At 44.4% G+C, this 24,656-nt stretch overlaps 1 protein-coding gene across 1 annotated transcript in view; it reads left to right on the plus strand.

Moving 5' to 3' along the window:
- The first annotated feature begins 247 nt into the window (after positions 1 to 247).
- LOC118840800 (upregulator of cell proliferation) overlaps positions 248 to 24,656 on the plus strand; it is a 39,454-nt gene continuing 15,045 nt past the window's right edge. Inside the window, exons 1-2 of the mRNA XM_036748151.1 lie at positions 248 to 337; positions 21,159 to 21,232. Coding sequence (XP_036604046.1) covers positions 324 to 337; positions 21,159 to 21,232 — 88 coding nt within the window. The 5' untranslated portion in view covers positions 248 to 323. The remainder of the gene's footprint in view (positions 338 to 21,158; positions 21,233 to 24,656) is intronic.

The raw sequence follows: 24,656 nt of genomic DNA on the forward strand, positions 1-24,656 counted from the left end.
CCTACCCCCGCGCGCCCGCCCCCCACTCTGCTGCTGGAGCTCCTGGCCAGCGAGGATGCGAGGTGCCCAAGCTGCATCCCCATATGTCCGCCGCCGCCCGGCTCATCCCCAGCCAGCGCAGTCCCTGGAGCAGAGCCCTGGAGCAGGGCCGGTTGTGCAATCCCTAGTTATCTTAGGGGCAAGCTCCACCCTAGGGCTTTCCTTTCCGAGCCCGAGTCAGAGTGACTCACCGTTCTGCACCAGAGGAAACCGGAGCAGCCGGGGGGCCGGAGCCGGAGCCGGAGCCCAGACCTCGCCTGCCCGCCCAGCCCTGCCCGGCTCCGATGGCGTCTCCAGGGTGAGTGCTGCTCCTGAGCGCCCCAGTTCATCCTCCTCTGTCTGACCCTCTCTGATGCCTGCAGCTGGACGGCCAGGGACCTCCCAGCCTAGCCAGGGCCCCGCGGAGGAGGGCCGTACTGGCTCCGGGAGACACTTTGGCCTGACTTTCCAGTTGAAGGGAATCTAATCCTAGTGGAAATTTCTGAGCTCACAGCTCAGGAGGCCTGAATAGCCGGTTTCTTTAACTGTTTCCCTGCTGGGTGGACGCTGAAAGGCAGAGCTGCTTCCCAGGGATCAGCCCCTTGGACATGGGCCTGGCCCAAGGCTTAGCCTTCCCCCACACACCTTTGTCCTCAGCCCCGAGGTAGAGCCAGAACCCAAACACTGGTGTGTCTCAGTCACCCCTGACCTTTGAGACTTAGCCTGTACATTGGGGTTCAGTCACTAGGAGGGGGAAACACCAAAAACAGCCGTCTTTAGGGAGCTGGGAAACCTGCAGGCGTTCAGAAGCCCAGGGCAATATATTACTCTTGGGAGGAGTGCTTGGGAATCTTGTCAGGGATAGCTCCCGGCCTGTGGGAGCAAACAGGCCTGCTTCCTTCCAGGTGGCCTTAAGGTCCTTTGGGCCAGAATCCTGGTGCTGCAATCAGCCAAGGTCTGTTTCTCTAGACTCCAAGGAGAGGGAAACCTTATGGCTACTGAGTGATGGGGAAGAACACTTGGACTGGCAGGGCATTTAGAGGACCCAGCTTCCGCTCTGGATTCTCACACTGTCCAGCAGTGTGTGGTCCTGGGGAAACTCACTTCTCCTGTCACTTGAATGTGTGATCTTGGGCAAGTTAGAGCATCATCTCTGCGCCTTATTTTCCCCTCCTGATGATCATTTTCATTCCTTCTAAGCTCTAGAGCAGGGATCCTGTAGTGTCTGGGCTCCCTATAAATTCTAATTCTGTTTGAGTCTAGCACCATCCCACCCCCACCCCCACCCCCAGCAACACACATACACACACACACACACAACACACAACACACACACACTTATACAGTGACCCATACATTTTGGCAGACTGTGCTTCATTGAGTAATACAACGTTAGTCATGTGGCTTTCAGAAAGACCCGGTGATGATGATGATACTTGGGGAAAGAATCCTGAACCAGATGAAGCTGACTGCAGTGTCCCCATTTTTGGTGCTGACCCCCTATAACAGCTGGGGTGGAGGGGGGGATTGGTAGGGAAATCTCTAGAGGCTTAGGGGGAGGAAGAGAGTGGGAACTATTCCCCTGGCTAGCTAGCTCTTTCTGGGAGAAGTCTTCAGTTCTTAGAGGTCCAGTGGTCTTACAAGAATTTGAAGAGGAATTTAGTTATAAAAACTACACAAAGAGCCCAAGGAACCCCACTGCCATTCTTGTGGCTCAAGGTAATTCTGCTTTTTTTCTGCTGTTTTTAGTGAAATTTATTAGCATTTCTCCTGATAGAATATTACCTGTTTGTGGGCATTTACAAAGCGCTCCACTCTGAAGCAGGTGGTCTATACATTGCCACTCCTATTTCACAGATGGGGAAAAGAGGCTCAAAAAGTTTCCGCTATAGCTAGTCATTGGTAGGTTTTTGAACCCAGTCTTCCCACCTCTGGAGCCAGCATTCTGTCCCCTATGCCCTGGTGCCTCTGTAGATTAGAGTTAGGGCCTTCTAGGCCGGGCCTTCTTAACTTTTTGTGTGTCGTGGAATCCTTTGGCATTCTGGCAAAACCTATGGACCTCCTTCTCAGAATAAGGTCCTTAAAGGCATGAGATACATAGAATTACAAAGGAAACCAATTATATTGAAATATAGTTACCAAAGCAGTGTTTAAAAGTTCAAATTTCTGCCTGAGGCCAACTCTCCCATTTTTGCTGCTTATGGAATTAGAGGCCTAGAGAAATTGAGTAATTGATGACTAAAGCCATGTGGCTTGTTAGTCAAATTGTTTAGACGTGTGTCATTTCAACAGCTTGTTGGAGCTACAAAGGCCTTTGAACATCATCTCACCCAACAAGCGCATAGCTCCATTTTATAGATGAGTAAACCAAGGTCAGGAGACCTATCCAAAGTCACATAGTAAACTAGGAGCTGGGATTCAAACTTGGGTCTCCTCCCTCTAACCCAAGGATTTTTCCATAGTTATTCAATTGTAAGTTACTTAAAGATGGGGACAAGGAAGTATAGCTGTCTATCTAATAGCCATTACAGGGCTACTCAGCATTTAACAAAAGGCTGGGAATCTCTGAAGCCAGAAGCATACAAATGGGGAAGTCCCCCAAGTACATCTGTGAGTTCAAGGCTCCATAGCACAGGTGCACCCCAGTCCACATGATCTGGACTTAGAGGAAGAGAATAGCCTCATAAAGGGTGAGGTAGGGAGGGGCCTAGCTGGGCAGTAGGGCAGAGCAGGACAGGGTGGGGCAGGGAGCTTCTTTCCTGTCCTTGTTCTGGAAGTAGGCCAGAATTTCCTGAGAATGTGGGAGGGAGGGAGGGAGCCTGCCTGGCAGGGCCCTAATCCAGGCCTATGCAATGCGGTGACCCGCTGGCCCCTATAGGTCTGCCAGATGTGTCAAAAGCCAGGCCCCTCTGCCATGGAGAAGCCAAGAATTCAACAAACTCTTATTATAAAAAGCACCTATTATATACCAGGCACAATACCAGTGCTGGAGATACAAAGTGCCCCCCTCACCCCCCACAAACCAATTCCTGTCTTCAAAGAGCTTATATTCCACTGGGAGGAGGGGAGGAGCACTAGCGGACAGAGATAAGTCCAAGGTAATTTGAGGAAGGAGAGAGAATTAATAGGCGGGGAGAACAAGAGAGCTTGGAAGGAAAAGGTGAGTTTTAAAGGAATGTAAGGATTCTGAAAGGAGGAGAGGGGAAACGAAATGTAGTGGGAGAAGGGAAGAAATACAATTAGAGATGGAGGAAAAAGATCATGGAGGGCTTGAAATGCCAGGCTGAGGAGTCTGTCATATTTTATCCCAGACTAGATCTTATCCAAGACCTGGCAATTGATTGGGAGAGGGAAGTATGTAAAATGCAATCAAGTTTTCAAACCTGGGCAGCTTGGAGGTTGGCAGTGCCCTCCGTAGAAGTAAGGATCTTTGGGGGCAGCTAGGTGGTGCCATAGTGGATAGAGCACTGGCCCTGGAGTCAGGAGGATCTGAGTTCAGAACCGACCCCAGATACTTACTGGCCAGGTGACCCTGGGCAAGTCACTTAACCCCTGACTGCCGAAACAAAGAAAGACTGACCGACCTTTGTGGAAGAGATGGAGTGAGGGCACATGATGAGCCTAGTTTTTGGACTTGTTGTAAATGAGTACAATAGCCAGTCATCAAGCATTTATTAAGTGCTTACCATAATTAATTGTAGCTAGCATTTATAAATCACTTTAAGGTTTGCAAAGTGCTTTACAGATGTTATCTCCCTTGAGCCTGGGAGGCTTGCACCTGTTGAGCCCAACAACCCTAGGACTTGGGAGGGGGGTGCTATTATTATCCGCCTTTTATAGCTGAAACTCAGGCAGGCAGAAATTAAGTGGTGTGCCCAGGATCAGCCGGCTACTAAGTGTCTGAGGCTGGATTTGAACTCAGGTCTTCCTGACTCCAAACCCAGTGCTCTTATCTATTGCCCCATCTACCTGCCTGTTAGGCACTGTGCTAAGTTCAGGGGATACAAAGAAAAGGCAAAAACCATCCCAATGGGGAAGGCGGGAGGAGAGAAGAGGCAGAAGCCTGATTTGTAAATGGTCACCATGTTCCTACCATGTCTACTGGTGGAGGTGGAGAGAGCCCAAAGACAGAAATGCTGAGGACCAGATGCTACCCAGACTGACAGCAATAAAGGAAAGAGCCCCTCTAGAACCCGGCTTTCTCCTCTGTAGGAGATGTAGCTTGTGGGAATCCCTTGGTCTGGATTAGTTAAGTATCTAGCCTGTGCTGGCTTCTGTGGTGACACAGAGTTTAAGACAGGTCCTTGCCTTCTAGGGGCTTTGAATCTATTTGGAAAGACTAAGCATATAGCAATTCAAAAAGGTAAATTATGGCGGGAACAGATAGGGATTGTACTTTGTGATTTCGTTAATTTGGGGAACTCCCAGGTGAGAAGAAGCCCTCTCCCAAAGCTAGATGGCAGCTTCTCTGCAATAGAGAGTCTTCAAAAAGAGTTGCCTAAAGCATAAAAAGGTTAGGTGACTTGGCCAGGGTCACTTTATGTCAGAGGCAGGATAGACACCGCCCCACCCGTCGTCCGTTCCCCCCCCCCCCCCCGCCCCCGCCCCGCCCAGGCTTCCCAGGTTCAAGGCCAGCCCCACTATCTACTACATCATGCCGAAAGAAAAATAACATTCCTAGCAAGGTAGTAATGTGGTCTGTGGTTAGTTACTAAAGGGATGTTACAGGCCAAAGGGCTGAAGTCCCTGAGAGGAAGGGGAGGCCAATCAATCAACATTTATTGAGTGCCTACTGTGTGCCAGGCACTGTAGACTGTACCTAGTAACCTCAGAAGCTGGAGGAGGGTTTTCATAGAATCACAGAAACTCTTTTTTTTTTTTGGCAAAGACCTCAAGGCTATTTCCTACAACCTAGATCTGAACCAGACGCCCTTCTATTATATCCCCAACAGGTTAATCTGCCTTGAATACCTCCGGTGATGGGAATCTCACTTTCTCTGGAGAAGCCCTCCAGCCTTGGATGGCTCTAATTATTAAAAATTTTTTCCTGACATCAAGCCTAAATCTGTCTCCCTACAACTTGCAATTAATTGTTTTGTCAAAGTCTAACGGGTCTTATTTTATTTATCTTTTTTGGGAGGCAACTGGGGTTGAGTGAATTGCCCAGGATCATACAACTAATAAGTGTCTGAAGCCAGATTTAAACTCAGGTCACTCCTAGGCCAGTGCTCTATACGCAGTGACACCTAGCTACTCCTTTTTTAAATTTTTTATTTTATTTTTCTAATCACTCTTACAAGGACTCCTAAATATGTGAAGGCAGCTACCATAATTCTTCCCCACACCACCCCCCAGTCTGTTCTTTTTAGTTTTTTAAGATTCACTGAAATATTTTGCTTGGACATACTTTCCAAGAAATCCTCTTACAACGTGCGCCGTTTATGAACAGATGTGGTGTGAAAGAAATGGGACCATAATAATATGCACAGTGACTACAGCAATGCAAGTGAAAAGATCTCTAAAAAAAATCTCAGACTCTGAGTAACTGAAAAATTAATAATGGTCCTGGAGAAGAGATGATGTCATGTATCTCCCTCCTTTCTGAAGAGAGGTGAGGAACCAAGAGGAGAGAATGTTGTCTATGTTATCAGCTTGTCAGTGTATAGATGATTTTGTTGGTCTTTGCAATGAGGGAGGGTGATATGGTAGGACCTGTGCTTCAGGAAGATCATTTTGGAGGCTGAATGGTGGATACTCTGGAGTGAGGTGAGACTGGAGGCAGGTAGACCACCCCCCAGGTGACAGCAATAGTTTGGGAATGAAGTGTTTGGGACCTGCACCAGGGTGGCAGCAGCCTCAGAGGAGAGAAGGGAGTGTGTTCAAGAGATGTTGCAAAGGTGAAATTGAAAGGCCTTGGCACCATATTGGATATTGGGGGTAAGAGATAAAGGGAGTTTTTTGGGCAAAGATAATGAATTTAGTTTCGGACATGTTGATTTTAAGATATTTATGGAACATCCAATTTGAGATGTCTAATAGAGATACAAGACTGGAGGTCAGGAGAGAGGAGGTTAAGGCTGGTCAAGTAGATCTGAGAACCATCAGCACAGAGTTGAAAATTCAATCCATGGGAGTTTATGAGATCACCAAGATAAGTGGTATAGAGGGAGAGGAGAAAAGGGTCCAGGAAAGAGCCAATCAAAAAGCATTTATCAAGTGCTTACTATGTACCAGGCTCTGTGCTAAGCACCGGAGATACAAAGAGAGGCAAAAACAAACAAACAAACAAACAAAAAACCAGTTCCTGCCTTCAAGAAGCTTACAGTCTAGTGGAGGAGACAATAAGTAACTAGGAATATACAAGATACATACAGAACAGATGGGAAGATAAGCTGAAGGGGGAGGCTTTGGTTGCTAGGTTGACTAGGAAATAACCCTTGCAAGATGAGCTTAAATTAAGGTTTGATAGAAGCCAGAGAAACTAAGGATTGAAGGTCATCCTCCAAGGGTCAGAGCATTCTAGGGATGAGGGCAAGCCAGTGCAAAGGCACGAAGATAGGAGGGGAATGTGAAATCAAGGAATTTCACGTAAGCCCGTGTAGCTAGACCATAAAGTGTGTTTCCACACACTTTATGGAGAGTCAAATGTTGAGAAAATTGGAAAATTAGCAAAGGTGTATTTTACGAAGAGTTAAATGTTGAACAAAGGACTTTATTTTTTTTATCTTAGAGGTAACAGGGAGCTACCTGAGCTCGCTGAGCAAAGGAGTGACATGATTCAGACCTGTGTGTTAGAAAAATCTCCTTTGTAGTTGAATGGAGGATGGATTGCTGTGGAAAGAGATTTGAGGCAGTGAGGCCAGTTAGACTGGCAAGGGAGAACAAGAAATCCAGGTGAGAGATGATGAGGGTTGTGGTTCTGTATGTAGGGAGATGCTATGAAGATAGAAAAGACTTGGCAAAGGAATAGGCATGGGGATGATAAATGGGAGTGAGCAGTCAAGGATATAGCACTGTGGCGGTTAGCCTGAGTGACTGTAGTGCCCTCAATAATAACTGAAAAGTTTGGAAGGTGGGGAGGCTTGGGAGGCAGAGGGAATCAGAAACTGTTTGGGGCATGTGGAGGTGGGATGTCCAGGAGGCTGTGAAGATATGTGACTGTTGCTCGGGAGGGAGACTGGGGCTGGATATATACATATATCTGTATATACACACATATACATATACACACATACATATACACACATATATACATACATATAAATGTATGTTTATGTGTATGTATATGTATATGCATATGTTGGTAAACCATCTTCGTAGAGATGGTAATGGAGCCCATGGAAACCTTTCAGCACTGTATGAATGGTAGCTATTATTGTTTCGTAGAATTCTGTCTCTGTTTTATGGTAATATAATTTTTTTTAAACTCCACGTGATACATCCTTGTCCTCTCTACCTCCCACCCCCCCCATCCCCCTCCAATCAACAACTATCAGCAGGGAAAGAAGGGCTGTATCCCTACCTTTGATGGTGTGCTTCTGACCATTATTTGGCCATGGTTTTGTTGCCTTTTCAAATTGACTCTATCTACCTTGTCGGCACCATTGTGAATATTGTTTCCTAAGTTTATTGTTCTCCCACCCCCCATGCCTATAAGTGGTCCTCCTGGTGATCTGAAGCCCTTCAGCATCCTGCTTGTCTTCCTCTGGGAACTCCCTCTCCAGCTTATCAATGTCTTTCCTAGAAGAGAAGTTCAGAATGGAATGTTACAGTCCAGATATGGTCTGATTACGGCAGAATGTAATGGAATTCTCCCTTGCTTCATTTTGGACATTCCACGTTCGAGGTAGCCACAGGGAGCATTAGCTTTTGGGGTCTGCCATGGCATATTTGGCTTTGTTCTGAATTTACTTTTTTATTTTGGTCTTCAGTGTTGTTGGGTAGGATTGAGACAGGCAGAGAGGAATAGGTTGGGTATGGGGTGATGGGAAGAGATATAGTACCCAGCATAAGTGTGAGGGCATGTTCAAGAGATGTCCATTTAGACCAGTTTCATGGGAGCTTAAGATCTGGGCAGTGAAGCAGTTGGCATAGGTTGGGGCCATATTGCAGAAGGCCTGGAGTGCCAGGCTAATAAGAAATCTGGACTTTCTCTTCTAGGCAATGAAGAGTCATTTAGGATTTTACAGCAGGACAATGACATAATGAAAACAGTTTTTTGTTTGTTTTAGAAGACAAGTCTGTCTTCATGGCATATTTCAGAGGCATCTAGGCAGCTCCATGGATAAAGTGTTAGGTATGGAGTCATGAAGACCTGAGTTCAAATCCAGTTTCAAGACTCTTGTCAGCTGGGTGACCCTGGGCAAGTCATTTAACCTCTTTTTGCCTCAGTTTCCTTATCCCTAAAATGGGGATGATAACAGCGCCTACCTGGAAGGGTTGTTGTGAGGGTCAAATAAGATAACAATCGTAAATGGCTTAGTACTGTGCCTGGCACATAGTAGCCGTGGGGTCATCTAATCTAGCCTCATTTTAAGGATAAGAAAACTGAGACCCACAGAGTCTAGATCAGAAGATTATAGCTAAGAAGGATGCATGAACTTTTTTTTTTGATAACTGTATTTCAACACAATTGGTTTCTTTTGTGATCAGTCGCATGCATTTTGTGCATTAGAAAACACAATTCTGAGGAGCCCATAGGCTTCACCTGACTACCCAAGGGGTCCAGGACATACAAGAAAAGGTTAAGAACACCTGATATCACCATCTAACCCATTTATTTACAGATGAAGAAATTGAGGCTTGGAAGAGTTAGGTGACTTGCCCAAGGTCATACCTTCCTTCATGAACAGGCCCCTGACATTGGGCCTGACCTTCTAAGTCATGGTTCTGGACAGTCCTCCTGGTATCTGCCTGACACTGAACAAGCTACATGATTGAGAGCAAGTCACTGAAAAGTCTACAGGTCTCAGTTTTCCCATCTGTAAAGTGGGACTAATAACATTTGTCCCACCTAGGGCACAGGGTGTACTTTTCCACAAATGCCCCAAGGCTAGTGCTGCTGCCTTCAGTTCCTCTTTTGTATTATGGAGGATTAAGCATTTTTCCTGTGTGGGCCCCAGATGTACCCCTTTGACTTCTGGTTAAGATCCTTCTGACTTCATTGTCCCCTCCCCCACCAACTGGGCTCATGGCCAACTGGTTTCTTTCTTTTCCTGTCTCCAGCTTTTGACATAGACTCTCTAGAGAGAGGTTGCCTTTGGATTCAAATACCATGAACAGTCTGTTCTTCCTCCTGTCTTCTTTCCTAGTTTGTCCAACAGACTTTACCTCCCACTTTCAAATTAGAGGTGGGTGGCAAGAGGCTAAGACTCAGACCAGGAAAAGCCAGGACTGAGAGTTAATCTAGATAAGAGATTCTTAACCTGGAGTCTACAGAGGTCTTTGGATAGATTTCAGGAGGCACGTGAACTTTGGATGGGGAAAAAAGAATGGCATCTTTATTTTCACTCATCTCTAACTGAAATTTAGCATTCTTTTCAATTATTTAAAAACATTAATCTGAGAAGGAGTGCATGGGCTTCATCAGCTGCGAAAAGGGGCGGGGAGAGGAGGGGTCTATGACACAGAAAAAGGTTAAGAACCCCTGGTCTAGATGGAAAGAGATCCGGATGATCAGTGCCCTCAGTCAGGTGGGGTAGAGTTAGTTGGAAAAGTTAGTGAAGGCAGTGCAAGGAGGGAGAAATCTGGGCTGAGAAATCTAGGCACGTAACAAGGTCCAAAATCTGAGAGGTCAAGTCAGGCAGGGATGAGAAACCAGAACAGAAGATGAGGGAACAAAGAGTCGGGGACCAAAGGAGAGAATCTGTTCTTTTTCTGGGTTCTGTTTATCTTAGTGGTTCCTATCTCGGGCCCCCCAACCTTCCCCCTTCACCTGTTCACCCATACCCCCCAGCCATCTGGTTCCCCTCCCTCCACCTTCCACCAGCCTTTGACACCACTTCCTTTTACAATATCAATCAATTAGTAATACTTATTAAATTCCTACTCTGTGCCAGGCATCATGGCAAGCACCACGAATACAAATCCCAAAGTGAGTCAGCCTTTGCCCTCTAGGGGCTCATTTTCAGTTTGAATGGGGTTACCTCTTGTCCACAGATAAGTAAAGGAAGGATATATGCAAAACAAAATCACAGAGGTGGAGGGGAGCAGGGGTAGACAGCAGGGGGTGAGAAGAGCAAAATAGTAACACCTGGAGGAATGAAAGGCTTCTGGCAGAAAGTGGCAGAGGGAAGGCATTCCAGTGATGGGGAGCAGAGTGTGCAAAAGTATGGAGATGGGAGATGAGTGTTGTCTACTCAGAGCACCAGTTAGAGCAGTTTGGCCAGGAGCAGAGTGCAAGGGCAGAAGTAATGTGTAATTAGCCAGCAAAGACAGGCTGGAGCCGGATTGTGATGGGCTTTAATTGCTAAATGGAGGAGTTTGTATTTTAATTCTAGGAGCAGACAGGTGACACAGACAGACCTGTACTTTAGGAATATCAGCTTGGCAGCTCTACAGAGGATGAATCCCCATTTGGAGATTTATAATGCATATTTGCATGTCAAAACGAATCCTACTGATTTCCATTAGACATTTACAAATAGTTAAGAGCTCACTTCTATATCTCTGGCTTTCCTGATATGAAGACAATTTCCCGATTCACCGAGCCAGCAAGCATCATTAAGTGCCTACTACGTTCCAGGCACTGCGCTAAGTGCTGGGATACAAAGAAAGGGAAAAACAAAGCAAAATAAAACCAAAACCAAACATGGTCGAATGGGGGGACAACATGCTAACAACTACATATAAATGAGAGATATGTAAGATAAATTGGAGATAATCCCAGGAAGGCATTAGCATTAGGGGGGATTGGGAAAAGGCTTTGTGTAGAAGGAAGTCAGGAGGGAGAGAATTCCAGGCATGGGGGGATGGCAATGGAAAATGCAGGAATAATGAGAAGGAGATGGAGAAGGGTAAGGTGTGAGAAGACCAACACTTCTGGTATTTAGAAACTCAGATGTCAGGCTAGTCTGGAGGCATCTCTTCCATCAGAGCAGGAAGGTATCCTCTCTTTGGAAAGGACAGGCTGGCCCAATGGAGACTTTTTATGGGGGGTGGGGTGGGGGGTGAGACTGGATGACTCTTTCAGGCTGAGTTGGACTGGACCAATCCATCAGGCACACTAAGAGGGACTGGATGACTCCTCCAGGCTGAGTTGGACCGGACCAATCCATCGGGCTCACTAAGAGGGACTGGATGACTCCTCCAGGCTGAGTTGGACTGGACCAATCCATCGGGCTCACTAAGAGGGACTGGATGACTCCTCTAGGCTGAGGTGGACTGGACCAATCCATCAGGCTCACTAAGAGGGACTGGATGACTCTTTCGGGCTGAGTTGGACTGGACCAATCCATCAGGCTCCATCAGGACACTCTAAATAGAAGGTGGAAGGATATCACTCTTGGAAGCCCAGAGTCAAAAGACTAAAAGCTGGAAGAGATCTCAGAGAGCATGTAATCGATAGAACCTCTTTATTTTATTCATGAAGAAATTAAGGTGAAGTCATTTGTCTAAAGTCTTATACGTAGTAAGTAGCAAAGCAAGGATTCAAACCCACATCTTTTGACTTTGGATCCAACATTCTTCTCTATTCCTCCATTGCCGTGTGAGGTTAAGGTAGCGAAAGAAGTTGTCTGTCCAAGAACCATTATGGTGGGAGGAGGGTGGGGAAGATAGGAATGTTCTTGGAATTTAACTGGATCGAATCAGAGAATATTTGTAAAGCGATTAGTACAGTGCCTGGCACACAGTAGGTGCTTAATAAATGTTTATTCCCTTTCCCTTCCCCTAGGGATATTAAGAGAATCTCAGAGGAACGCCTCCTATTAAGTAGAGGTGGTAAGGCCCAAAGGCCTTCCTTCCAGAAAATATCTACCCACATCAAGGATATATGGGTATAGGAATACTGCAATGGAATGGGGATTCTCCATTGGAAACAGGATTTCCAGTGAATCCCACTGGAGGAAATGGGGGATTCTGGAGTTTCACCCAGTGTCAGGGATAGGGCAGGCCAAGGGGTAGAAGTGGAATGAACTGAGGAGCTTCTTCCACACAGGTTAGTAGAGCAGGATGGGACTTAGTAGGATGGGCTATGGAATTTCTTCACTCTGCCCAGAGAGATAGGACTACTCGTTTTCCCCACCTAGAGAGTTAGAACAGCTGAAGGAGGTCCCTTGCCTAGGCATATAGAATATCTGGAGGTTCTTTCTACCTGGTTAAAAAGAAAACAATTTTTTTTTAAAGATTTATACTTTTCCTTGTTACAAGAAAATTCAAGGTGGCTAAGTTAAAATGTACAATTAATTAAATGCGAAAATGTAAAATAAGTTGAAATGTAAAACGAGACTGTTGTAGATTATAGAATTATAGATTTAGAATTAGAAATCAATCTGGTCCAACTTCCCTCATTTTACAGGTGAGTAAACTGAGGTTACTTGCCCAAGGTCACACAGGTAGTAAATGTCAGAGTCAGGATTTGAACCCAGGTCCTCTCAGTGCTAAAAGTAAGAATGGAATTTGGTTCTTAAGTTTCCTGGAAATTTATTAAGAAAGAAAAACAGGTTGGCTTATGTAGTCTTCATATCCTAACCAGAAATACAAAAAAAAAAGGATTCCTCTGAATGTACAAAATGGAACATGGTCCTAAACGCCAATAGCAATCAATTATGGATATGCATCTTAAAAAAGGGATATTAAGCAACCCAATCACTTTCCAAGATCATAGGGAAGAATCTTACAAAGAATCTTGTTGTTCAGTTGTGTCTGACTCTTCCTGACCCCAGTTGGGGTTTTCTTGGCAGAGATAGTGGAGTGGTTTGCCATTTCCTTCTCCAGCTTATTTTACAGATGAGGAAACTGAGGCAAATAGCGTGAAGTGACTTGCCCAGGGTCACACAGGCTATTAAGTGTCTGAAGTTGCATTTGAACTCAGGTCTTCCTGACTCCTTGCTCAGAGCTCTATGCACTATGGCGCCACCTAACTGCCCTCCCTCATTTTACTCATGAGCAAACTAAAATCCAGACTTGGCCAAGGTGACACAGCTAGCAAGTCAGTCACTAGCAGGCAGTCACCCAATAAGCATTTATTAAGACCTTCGTGCCAGGCCCTGTGCTGAGCACTGGGGATACAAATACAAAAAAAAAAATCCCTGCCCTCAAAGAGCTTACAATCTAATAAGGGAAGACACAAAAGGAAGCAGAAAGAGGGAGGCTGGGCAGGTAACAGATGTACATGATATACACGAAGTATATGAAGGCATTTAGTGATTGGGAAGTGGAAGAAGCCCCAAAGTAGTGCAGCCAGGTGAGAAATGAGATGTTCTGAGCTGGGCTCCCTCCTTAAATAGAGAGGTGTTGTGAGTTCATGGCTCTACCCTCCAATAAAAGGGACCGAGGGTGGTGATGACGTGAGGACCCAACCAGAGTGTCCTCAAGTTCAGCCCTTTGAGTGAATTAGGGCCACACTTGAGGACCTAGAAGGCCACATAGAGGCTGCGGGTTCCCCAACCCTGTCCAAGACTGATGAGATGATTAGGCTCAGACAAGATTTGAAGCCAGGACCAAATAAGGGTCACAAAGAGTTGGACCACAGCTGAAAAAGGGCTGAACAACAACAATCCCGGGACAACTCTGTAGTTTCAGAGGACAGCCCTGAATTGGTAGTAGAAGTTTCCAATTTTAATGAAATTATGGATCTGGTCCCCAAAACCCTGGGAAACAGAGGCAGTAGGAATAGTGGACAGAGGCAGGAATACCTTGGTTAGAATCTTGCTATGTGATTCTAAGCAAATCTCTAAGTTCCTTGGGCAGCTCCCTAGGATTTATCTGCTAATAGATGGGCTGTCATCTGTGTTGGAAGAGGGACTTTCCACATTGGACATTCCTTACCAAATTGTGACTCCTTCTCATAGTATCCTTTGTGTCTTTGGGTACCTGGGAAATAGAGTGAATTAAAAGTCAGTTATTGCTTTACCAAAGGATTCATAGTAGGACTTAAACTCCCTGGTGAATTCAAAGTACCAATAGATTCATATGAAGCATGCCCAGCACTTAGCTCCATACCTGGTACACAGTAAGCACTTAATAAAAGCCTGTTGGCTTACTGACTAGCCACATGTTGCATGCACTGGCAATGCATTTTGCTTGTAATGTTATGGATGACTCAGTTTACCTTGTTTGGGATTATCTGCATCCCTGCTTCTTTCCATTAGCATGAATAATTGAGAGTTGTAACTTGATCTAAATGCCTTTGTGATAGAATACCCTGGGAACAGGTTAGAGTTGTTGATCGGCTTGGCGTGGAACGTCTATCATACATTTCTCTGGTGTTACCTTAGTGGTAATAATAGCTAGTGTGTATAGGGTTTCTAAAGTGCTTTATATGTACTAACTTATTTGATCCTCACAAAAACCCTGTGAAGTAGGTGCCCCCCTCTTACAGATGAGGCTTTAAGAGATAAAGTGACTTGACCAGAGAGAGTCTTCCAGCTGGTAAGTAGCTGAGGCAAGATTTGAACTCAGGTCTTCCTGAAACTTAAGTCCAGGGCTCTAACTGCTGTACCACCTGGCTGCCTCCTAGTCTTCAAAGTTCCTCACTGGTCATATGCTCACACCCACCATGCACTTCTCCACGGCTCACTGTGTGATATTCATTTTAGGTTCTTCAGAGAATGTCATGTTCCATGTTTCCTAGTCATAGAGAAACATTGGTAGAATACGAGTATTTAAAAAGGTGGGCCTTTAATTCCTGGACTCTTATGGGATCATTTACCAAAAAGGGGTCAAATCGCAGTATAGCAGAAACCAGCAAAACTTCAAAATGTAATTGGGAAATGTTTAACAAAATAAATAAAAATACAATACAACATGATAATGTTAATTTGTAATTTTCTAAGCTACTGATCAGCCCATAGCCTTCAATTTCTATTTGAGTTCAACACGACTGAAAGAACTTTGCAATTTCCTGAAGGCGTTTAACATTGAGTCCAACACACTGTCCATTTGTACACCCTGTCCATTCTTAATGTGAAAGAAAAAAATCCTAACAGGATGGCACAAGTCTGCTAGAAATAACTTTTATTAATTTATCCTTATTCTAGGCCCAAGTCATTTCTAGCTGACAGACAGAAACAGGGAGGGAGGGAGGGAGGGAGGGGAAGAGAGAGAGAGAGAGAGAGAGAGAGAGAGAGAGAGAGAGAGAGAGAGAGAGAGGGAGAGAGGATGTCCAAACTGGTATAGTTCCTTCACATCCTTTCTACCCCCAAGACAATTTGAACAAGTGAAAAATTTTAATATGTTCAAGTATAGTTTAGGACTAATATTCCCAAACAATATTTACTTCCTGGACCTGTTCACCCAAAGACTGAAATGGGTCTCCTCTCACTGATCAATACACATGTCAGTCTTTTCTAGATGGAGGAGGGTTAAGTCCTAGCCCTTTCCCTTCAGGGGATGGAGAAAGAGGAGACCTTAGTGAGATGAGTCAATATCCTAATTACTTCATGGGCTGGAGAAAAGCAAGGATCTAAACCAGACCTGAGATTCTCTGTTGAAAGGCCAGTGTCCACTCTTCATCTGCTTCCTTAAAATTTCCCATCTAAGGAGACAAGTCTGGAAAAGCTTTTAGATCAAAGAAATGTTATTTCTTCACATTTTCAGTTAATAATAAGTGTCTAATATTTACATGGGACAGCTGCACAGTGGATAGAGCTCTATCCACTGGACCTGGAGTAAAGAAGACCTGAGGTCAAATCTGGCCTCAGACACGTCCTAGCTGTATGACCCTGGGCAAGTCACTTCACCTATTTGCCAAGAAAACCCCAAATGGAATCATAGAGAGATGGACATGACTGAACAAGTATTTACATAGCTCTTTAAGCTTTGCAAAAGTGCTTCAAAAATATCTCATCTGATCCCTACAACAACCCTGGAAGGGTAGGTGTGGTTACTATGATCCTCATTTTACAGATGAGAAAACTTATCTGTAAGGAAGTAAATTATCTGTTAAGTAGCAGTGTCACACAGTTATTGTTTAGTTGTTTTCAGTCATGTCTGATTCTTTGTGACTCCATGAGGGTTTTTCTTGGCAAAGATACTGGAGTGGTTTGCCATTTCCTTCTCCAGCTCATTTGACAGGTGAGGAAACTGAGGCAGACAGGGTTAAGTGACTTGCCCAGGGTCTCACAGCTAGTTAGTATCTGAGGTCATATTTGAACTCACATCCTCCTGACTCTGGAGCCCAGCACTTTATCCACTGCGCCGCTTAGCTGCCCTACTTCAGGTGGTGTCATAATAAATTATACAATACATTATCACTTTGTGCGATTACAAACAAGTAGGGCAGTATTAAGGATTTGTACTACACATTAATTTTTCAAATTATCCATGAGAGCATGCAATCCTTTACGTTAGCCTCCTAGGATTGGAGTTTAGAGGGGTCCTAGAGGTCACCCAGTCCAACCCCTTCATTTTACCAATGAGGAAACCCAAGTGAAGGAAGGATTCAAACCCAGGCTCCTGGACTCCAAATTCAATGCCTTCCCTCTGTTGATTATGTCTGATTTTTCCTGTCTGTACTCTAGCTGTCTGCCCTTTGGACTGCAAGCTCCTGAACTTAACAGATAAGTGTTACCTTTCTTTGTATCCCAAGGCTTAGCACAATGCCTGGCTCAGAGTAGGTTCTTAATAAATTCTTATGGACACAACTTTTCTCTATGATCAATCAAGCATTTATTAAGCACTTACTCTGTGCCAGGCACCATGCTAAACAGGGAAGATGCAAAGAAAAGTAAAAAACCGGTGCCTTCCTCAAGGACTTTATCCACTGCTGGTAAAGCAGGGTTCTGTTGGGGGACACATATAACCCTGCTCCCTCTCTTCATCTCTGTCTGTCTGTCTCTCCCTCCCTCTTTCCCTCTTTCTCTTTCTCCCTTTTTCTCTTCTCTCTCCCTCCTTCCTTCTCTGTTTCCTTCTCTCTCTTCCTCTCTCTCTGTCTCTCCCTCCTCTTTCTCTCTCTGTCCCTTCCTCCCTCTTTTTCTCTGTATTATATAGATATACATATATACTATATTTATACATATGTATATGTTTTTGTGTATGTGTGTATATGGATATTGTACATCATGCATGTAGAGTTAGATACAAGGTAACCTTGTGGGGGAAGGCTCTAACTCCTGGGAGGTTTAGGAAACATTCTTCCTGCAGAGGGTGATATTTGAGCTGAGGCCTGGGGGTAGCCAAGGATTCCAAGAGGGTGAGTGGGAGGGACAACTGGTGCAAAGACACTTTGCTAATGTCATTAGTAACACCATCAATTTGAATTACACAACTCTTTTAATTTTCCAAACACTTTTTATTGTTCAAAGTCATTCCCATCATTTAGTCTTGTCCTAGCTTCATAATACCCCTTTGAGATCGCCCCAGTTTTATTACAGGAGGTCCTTGGTTTTAGACACAGAACATCCAATTCAGTGTAATAAACTTTTATCAAGCATATACCATCTGTAAGGCACTGTGGGGACCTGGAGACTGTCTCAAAGTAGAGTCATAAAATGTTCTAGTGATGATCCAACCTGGTACTCTTGAAGATGAGGAAACAGGTTCCAGAGAGGTTATAGCCCTTGGCCGTGGTGCCACAGTTAGTCAGAGGCAGGGCTGGGACTAGGACTCAGGAGCCCTGGACCATTTCTCCTGCTACCACACCCCACCGCCATCTTGGATCTCCACAGAGTGTTGAGTTCTGGTTGCGTAGATGCTATTGCCTAGACTGATCCGGAAATCTGTGACCGTGAGCAAAAATATGAGTCAAGATGGCAAAGTGAAAGGCAGGCAAATTTTTTATTACCTTGCCAGTAGTGTTATATTGTATACGAATGAGAAGACAAACAACTGTTCCCTTCAAGTGTCAATATAATATGTGGCTATTATATCTACACCAGTGGGTGATGCCTGCTCCCAGTGATAACAGCTGGCATTTAAAGAGTCCTGGGAAGCTAACACTTTATCTCATTGGAGCCTCACAACAACGTATGCCCATTTTACAGATGAAGTATTTGAGGCCCACAGAGGTTGAGTGACTTGCTTTGGGTCACAGAGGGAATAACTGGGGCACTGAAAGAGAACATGACTTGAACCCAAGTCTTCCTGATTCCCAGGCCAGTTCTCTATCCACTATGCCACACAGCCTTTCATCCAGCTTTGTGGGGAGAGCCCTAGACTAGCATATCAAAAGTCCCTTTGAGAATCTTTGCTCTATACAATGTGGAGAATAAGGTGCAGGGCGTATAAGTGATGCACCAAACATGCCACAACTCAGAGGCTGCTTCTTTTTTCCTGGGGGACAGAAAGTCTCTAAGATAGTCCTCCATGGTCTCCTTGGGGACAAATGTTAGCCTCAGTTTTTTGGTCATTTGCCAAGCATAGAACAATCCAAATATGCATAATTTCCGATTGCCAGCTGTTTTTGTTTGTTTCTCTTAAACGAGGAGGGTATCACACAGCCCACAGTGATATCTCCCAACTTAAAGATATTTATTCCAAAAAAAGGTCTGCAGTTTCATGGTTTGGTTAAATTCTGTCTTTGCTGGATCATTCTTCCCCTTCTACCCTCCACATGTGGGCAAGCCCCAAGGCTATGTCCTGAGGCCTGTTCTCTTCTTTCTCTACCCCCTCACGCCCTCTCACTTGGGGAACTCACCAGCTCATTTAACATCTCTAGGCAGAAGATTCCAAAATACATTATATATTACATACACATACAGATATACACATATGTATTTGTAAAAGTATTTATGTTTATATTATAAATTATAGTATATTTATATATTATACACATATGGTATATACACATATATGTTTTGTGTGTGTGTGGATATTGTACATACATATGTATGTGTTTATCTATACATATATTATATAGTATGATTATATATTATATACACATATACATGCATATATGTGTGTATATAGATGTATGTATGTATGTATATACATACATATATAGTATATTTACTATATACACATATACATGTATATATGTATGAGTGTATATATACATACATATACATTTGTATTGGCAAGCAAAGTGGGACTTTCTGTAACAACAATGCTGTTAGCAGCTGTTGTGGAGGTGTAAGACCAACAGCAAGAGCACACAGAAGGGCTGTTAGCACAGGTTCGTTGATCTGCTTTTCTAAGGAAAGCAACTTTAAGGGGTTTACAATCTCATTTTAATCAAACATACATATATCATTCACTTAGTTCAGGGGGAAAAGTCAGCACCCTGAACTTCAGAGAAAACACAAACAGAAATTACAAGCAGAAATTATATAAACAGAGCAAATAACACAAATCAGCAGACAGGGCTTCTAACTGTCCATAGCAATACATACATAGTTAGCAGAGAGAGAAGCACCAACATCTGGGTGTCCAAAGCTGGAGGGCTCCTTAACGGCTATCCAGAGTCTCATCCGGTCAAATCACACGAACATTCCTCCGGTGAGTGAGCCCCCAAAGCAAAATGCTAACCTCAGAATATATATACACTTCTCCAGGGTCAGCCCGAAGAGGGCATCACAACCATGTGACTCAAACTCATGTGACTTAGGTTTTCTTGTGACTTAAGCAGGTCGTCAAAGACTCTTGATTCAAACAAAGGCAAGTCTCAGTCAAAGGCACTTGATTACCTTAGTGCTGAGAAGCATTCCAAAAGAAAAAACAGCAAAAAGTCCCACTTTGCTTGCCATTACATTATTATATAGTATGTTTATATGTTATATACACATATACTTGTATATATTTATGCATATACATACATATATGCATGTGTGAGTATGTGTGTGTGTGTGTGTGTGTATAAAACCATAAGGCTAAGGAGACCATGTAGAGCTATCTTGGAGACCTGCTTCTTAATATGTATGTATATATGTATGTATTTATGCATATATGTATGTACATATGTATATACACACATATATGGTGGGCATCACCATCTTCCCAGAGGGTGGATTCTTCCCTCTTCCTTACTCTCAACATTGAAGTAGTTTCTAAGCATTGTTGACCCTCCTTAGTCGCCATCTTTATTATCTATCCCCTTCTCTCTCTATAGGCTCTACCCTCCCTTGGCCTCATAAAATAGGACTTGGTCACTGATCTTCTTTTCCATTTTCCCTGGTTGGACTCCTTTGTGACCAAAGTTAATTCGACCATATTTATTTTCTTCATCCCCATTTTTAGATGACTTTCATTGCATCTTTCACATTTATGTAGAACCTTTCTCAAATACCATTGAAAATAGCATTTCTAGAGGGCCTTCTAAGTTTAATTCATAGAATATAGCTTTGCAGATAACTATGTATCAGTATGTCTATGGCCAGCAGTAAAGTACAATAATTTTATTTTTATTATCTTTTTAGCACTAACCTGGAAGGAGCGTGTGTGTGTGTGTGTGTGTGTGTGTGTGTGTGTGTGTGTGTCCATGTATGTGCGGGTGCATATGTATGTGTGTGTGCATGTGTGTATGTGTATGTGTGTATGTGTGTGTGTAGGGATTTGTACTAGTAGGATCATAAATTTTTCCTAGGAAGGGACCTTCACAGTCACAAATCCAAGTGCTCCCCACCCCTTTTTAATAGATGAGGAAAATGAGGTCCAGACAGAGAAAAGGGCTTGCCCAAGATCGTAATCATAGCTAAAATTTGTACAACACCTTAAGGTTTGTTTGCAAAGCACTTTACAAATATTATCTTCTTTTGTCCTCACAAGAACTCTGGGAGGTAGGTGCTATTATTTTCTCCCATTTTACAGGTGAGGAAACTGAGGCAGACATAGGTTAAATTACCCAGAATCATACAGCTGGTAGGTGTCTGAGGCTGTTTTTGAACCTGGGTCTCCTGGACTCAAAGCCCAGCATCTTCTCCATCTATTCTCCCTTCAACGAGGCTCCAGGTCCATGATGTTCCCTCGTCTAGGTCAGGAGACTTCCAGGATCCCAGGACCTTCCCTCATTATCTCTATTCGATTTTCTTTTCCAACTCTTTCAGGCACTCTGAACTGGGAGAAGTGGTGCTGGAAGGAAAGGATTCAGAGACCACACAGGCTGAACAGGAAAATACAGGTAGAGATTAAGCCCGGCCTTGGGACTGCAGTGAATCTCCACCCTCTGCCCCCTGGGATTCCTTTTCACTCTCCCCGGATCGGTTTCTCTCCTTTCTTACTGGGGCCAATAAGGCCGAGTGCTCACCTCCCTAGCCAGGTCCTGTTCACCTCTCACCTGGACTAGAGCAAAGCCTCTTAATCAGCCTCCTCCCCAGAAATTTCTCCTTTTTTTAACCCAGTGGTGTCAAACTCAAATAGAAACAGGTCCCTACCGGCTGCATGTTGATATCACCTCCTCCAGGAAGCCTGTCCAGATTCCCCTCCTTGCTAGTCCTCTCTCCCTCCCTTACTATGTGATCTGTTGCACTCCCTGCAGATAGGATGTAATGAACTCCTTGGGGGCAGAGATTACTGTGTACACAGCAGGCACTTAATCCATGCTCGTGGCCTTGAATTGAAAAACAAGTCCCCCTCCACCCTTATATAAAAGCTTAGGTCTGTATTACCTGAGGAAGGACGGCAGGCAAGGCCAACTTTGCAGCCTGATCAAACAGAAAAAAAAAAACCCTCTGCCATTAAGAATCTTTTCCACTTGGGTGACCACATTCTTATCTCTGAACTCACCCAGGAAGGTTTTTGTCTGCACAATCATTGACTTTTCATGATAACTGAGATCAATAGAGATTCATTCATTTTATTCACTCAACAAATATTTATTGAGCACTAACCCTGTGGGAGGCACTAGAGGGACTGTGGAGTAAGATGTGGCTCCTGACGTCGTATGGAGAGGATACAACATGGCAGGAGGACAGTTAGGGTAGGGGCTGGGCTTGGAGTCAGGAAAAGCCGGGCTTACCTCTTCCCTCAGATTCTCACTCTGTGGGTGACCCTGGGTGACCTCTGGGCCTTGTTTACAAACTGAGCTAGGGTTGGACTCCATGGTTGCCAAGGACCCTTTGACTGCTATCTCCTGGATGAAGCTAGTAGCACACGTTGTAGAGGTTTGTGATGAGAACCAGATGAATTAGGAAGCCATTGGGGTCACGTGGAAAGAAGAGAGGCTTGGGAATCAGAGGAGGTGGGTTCAGATCTTGCCTGTGATGCATCCATCCCCCCTTGGTCAAGCCCCTCTACCTCCCTCGATGGCCTCAGTTTCTTCTTCTGTAAAATGAACACAGTGGACTAGATGGCATCTGTCATCCTTTTCCTCTGTAGATCCAGAGCCTCGGCAAAGTGCTTCTCAAACCTTAATGTATATCAATCTCTTTTGTTATTATTAATTTCCTCCCCCCCCCCTTTTCTCAGGGGAGTCAGACTAACAGACAGGAACTATAGCTAACAGATAAATCTAAAGCTTTAAGCATTTACACATAATTCATCTCATTTGAACCTCACAAAAAAACCCTGCAGAGGTATTCGCTATTATTATCTCCATTTTAAGGATGAGGAAACTGAGGCAGACAGATTAAGTGACTTGCCCAGGGTCACAGAGTTAGGATCAGTGCTCTCTCCACTGTGCCACTGAGATGACTACTTAGATAGCCTCTAAGGTTACTTCCAGTTCTGAATTTCTGATCTAGTGACTCCAAATCTGACATTCCACCCCCTCCATGACACTACCTATCCCAAAGCCCCCCTTAGTTTTCTCCTGTATTGTGTCACACAATTCCTACTGAAGGGCTCAGATGTCATTGCCCCTGTCATGGGCATCTTAAGGGGCACCCTAAGTCATAAGATCACAGGTACAGAGCTGGAGGGGACCTCGGAGGTCATCTGGTCCAACCCTCTGATTTTACCAGTGGGAAAACTGAGACCTACAGAGAGAGGCTAAAGGATACACCGGTCACAGAGGTAATAAATAATAGAGATGACATTTGGACCCAGGTTCTCTGGTTCCAAATAAAGATGGTGGACAGGAGGAGAATGCTCCAGGGATAAGGCCTTAGGGAACAAACACACAGGAGTGAGAAAGGGTAGAATGAGAAAGAATGGCTAATGCCATTTGGCACAGCTGGAGAAGTTCTCTGAAAGCGTAACACACAGCCTGCCTTCTCCCTCTTGTTGCTCCCAGGATTCCTAGAAAAGGCTGGGAACCGCTACATGAACATTATCCAAAACACATTCTAAGATACCTCCACTCCAAATCTGAACAAACTCACCTGCTACTCACCTCATCCATTTGAATTTGCTTATTCATTCATTCATTCCTTCTAGGTCTCTATGCACTTCAGGTGAGTGAATTTTATGACTATAGATCAGAACCTGTTCCACATCCTGTGTATGGTCTTAGAATGTTGCCTGAGGCCCAGGATGGTTCAATGACTTCTGAAAGTCACACTTCCAACTTATGTCAGCAATGGGAATTAACCCAGCTCTGGTTAGCTCTCACCCATTTATAGAAGCAGATAGTATCATATATAACTGGCTATCAACAGCTAGGTGGCACTGCAGTGGATAGAGTGCCAGGCCTAGACTCAGGAAGACCTAAGTACAAATCTGGACTTAGATACTTACTAGCTATGTGACCTTGGGCAAGTCATTTAACCCTGTCTGCCTCAGTTTCCTCAGCTGTAAAATGAGCTGGAGAAAAAAATGGCAAACCACTCCAGTATCTCTGCCAAGAAAACCCCAAATGGGATCAGGGAAAGTGGACCATGACTGAAAAATGACTAAACAACAAGAAAAACATGAGCTCCTTGAGGGCAGGCAGGGACTGTTTCAGTTCTTCTGGTGGCAGGCATTCGTAGAAACTTAACAGATGCCCAGTGAACTGTCATTGACTCCAACAGTACAACTGTGGCCAGGGACTGAGGGCCTTGGGTAGAGTAGAAACCGCTACAGAAAGCCACAGGCCAAAGGAGTATCCCTATACCTAGAGGTACATGGAGGCCCTGGATACGTCATACCTCAGGTATGAAGAAAGGGAGAAGCTTGTCTTTCAGGTAGGAATTTTCTTGACTTTTTTGTCCATCTATTGGCCAAGTTCCTACCAAGCTACTGCTGGACCCAGATGAGAAGCTGACAAAGAGAAGCATTTCTCCTTGCTCTGGTCTCTGGATCCACAACTCACCATTCTTTGTAGCCAGGGCCAGGGTGGGTAGGTAAGGGCCCTAGGCAGCCTCCCAAAATCTCAGGGATGCAGATTTGGATAGATCTGGCCTTTTTATAGAAAATGTCCAGTGAAGGGTCCCTGACTCCTTCCCAGCATAGTGAGTTTTTGACCACTGCCTCATAGGGTCAGAAAGGTTTCCCTTTTACATTAAAGTCTAAATTAGCCTTTCCACAATTTGCACCTACTGCCTGTGTTTCTGCCCTCGGAGTGCACGCTATTCCTGCATTGCAGATTTCAGGAACATGAAGATCCTTGCCATGTCCCTCTTTGAGTCTTCTCCATGGGAAACATTCCCATTTCTTTTGACCCATCCTCATTTAGCATGAACTCA

This window comes from Trichosurus vulpecula, chromosome 3, assembly GCF_011100635.1.
Source record: "Trichosurus vulpecula isolate mTriVul1 chromosome 3, mTriVul1.pri, whole genome shotgun sequence".
NCBI classification, from domain to species: Eukaryota; Metazoa; Chordata; class Mammalia; order Diprotodontia; family Phalangeridae; genus Trichosurus; species Trichosurus vulpecula.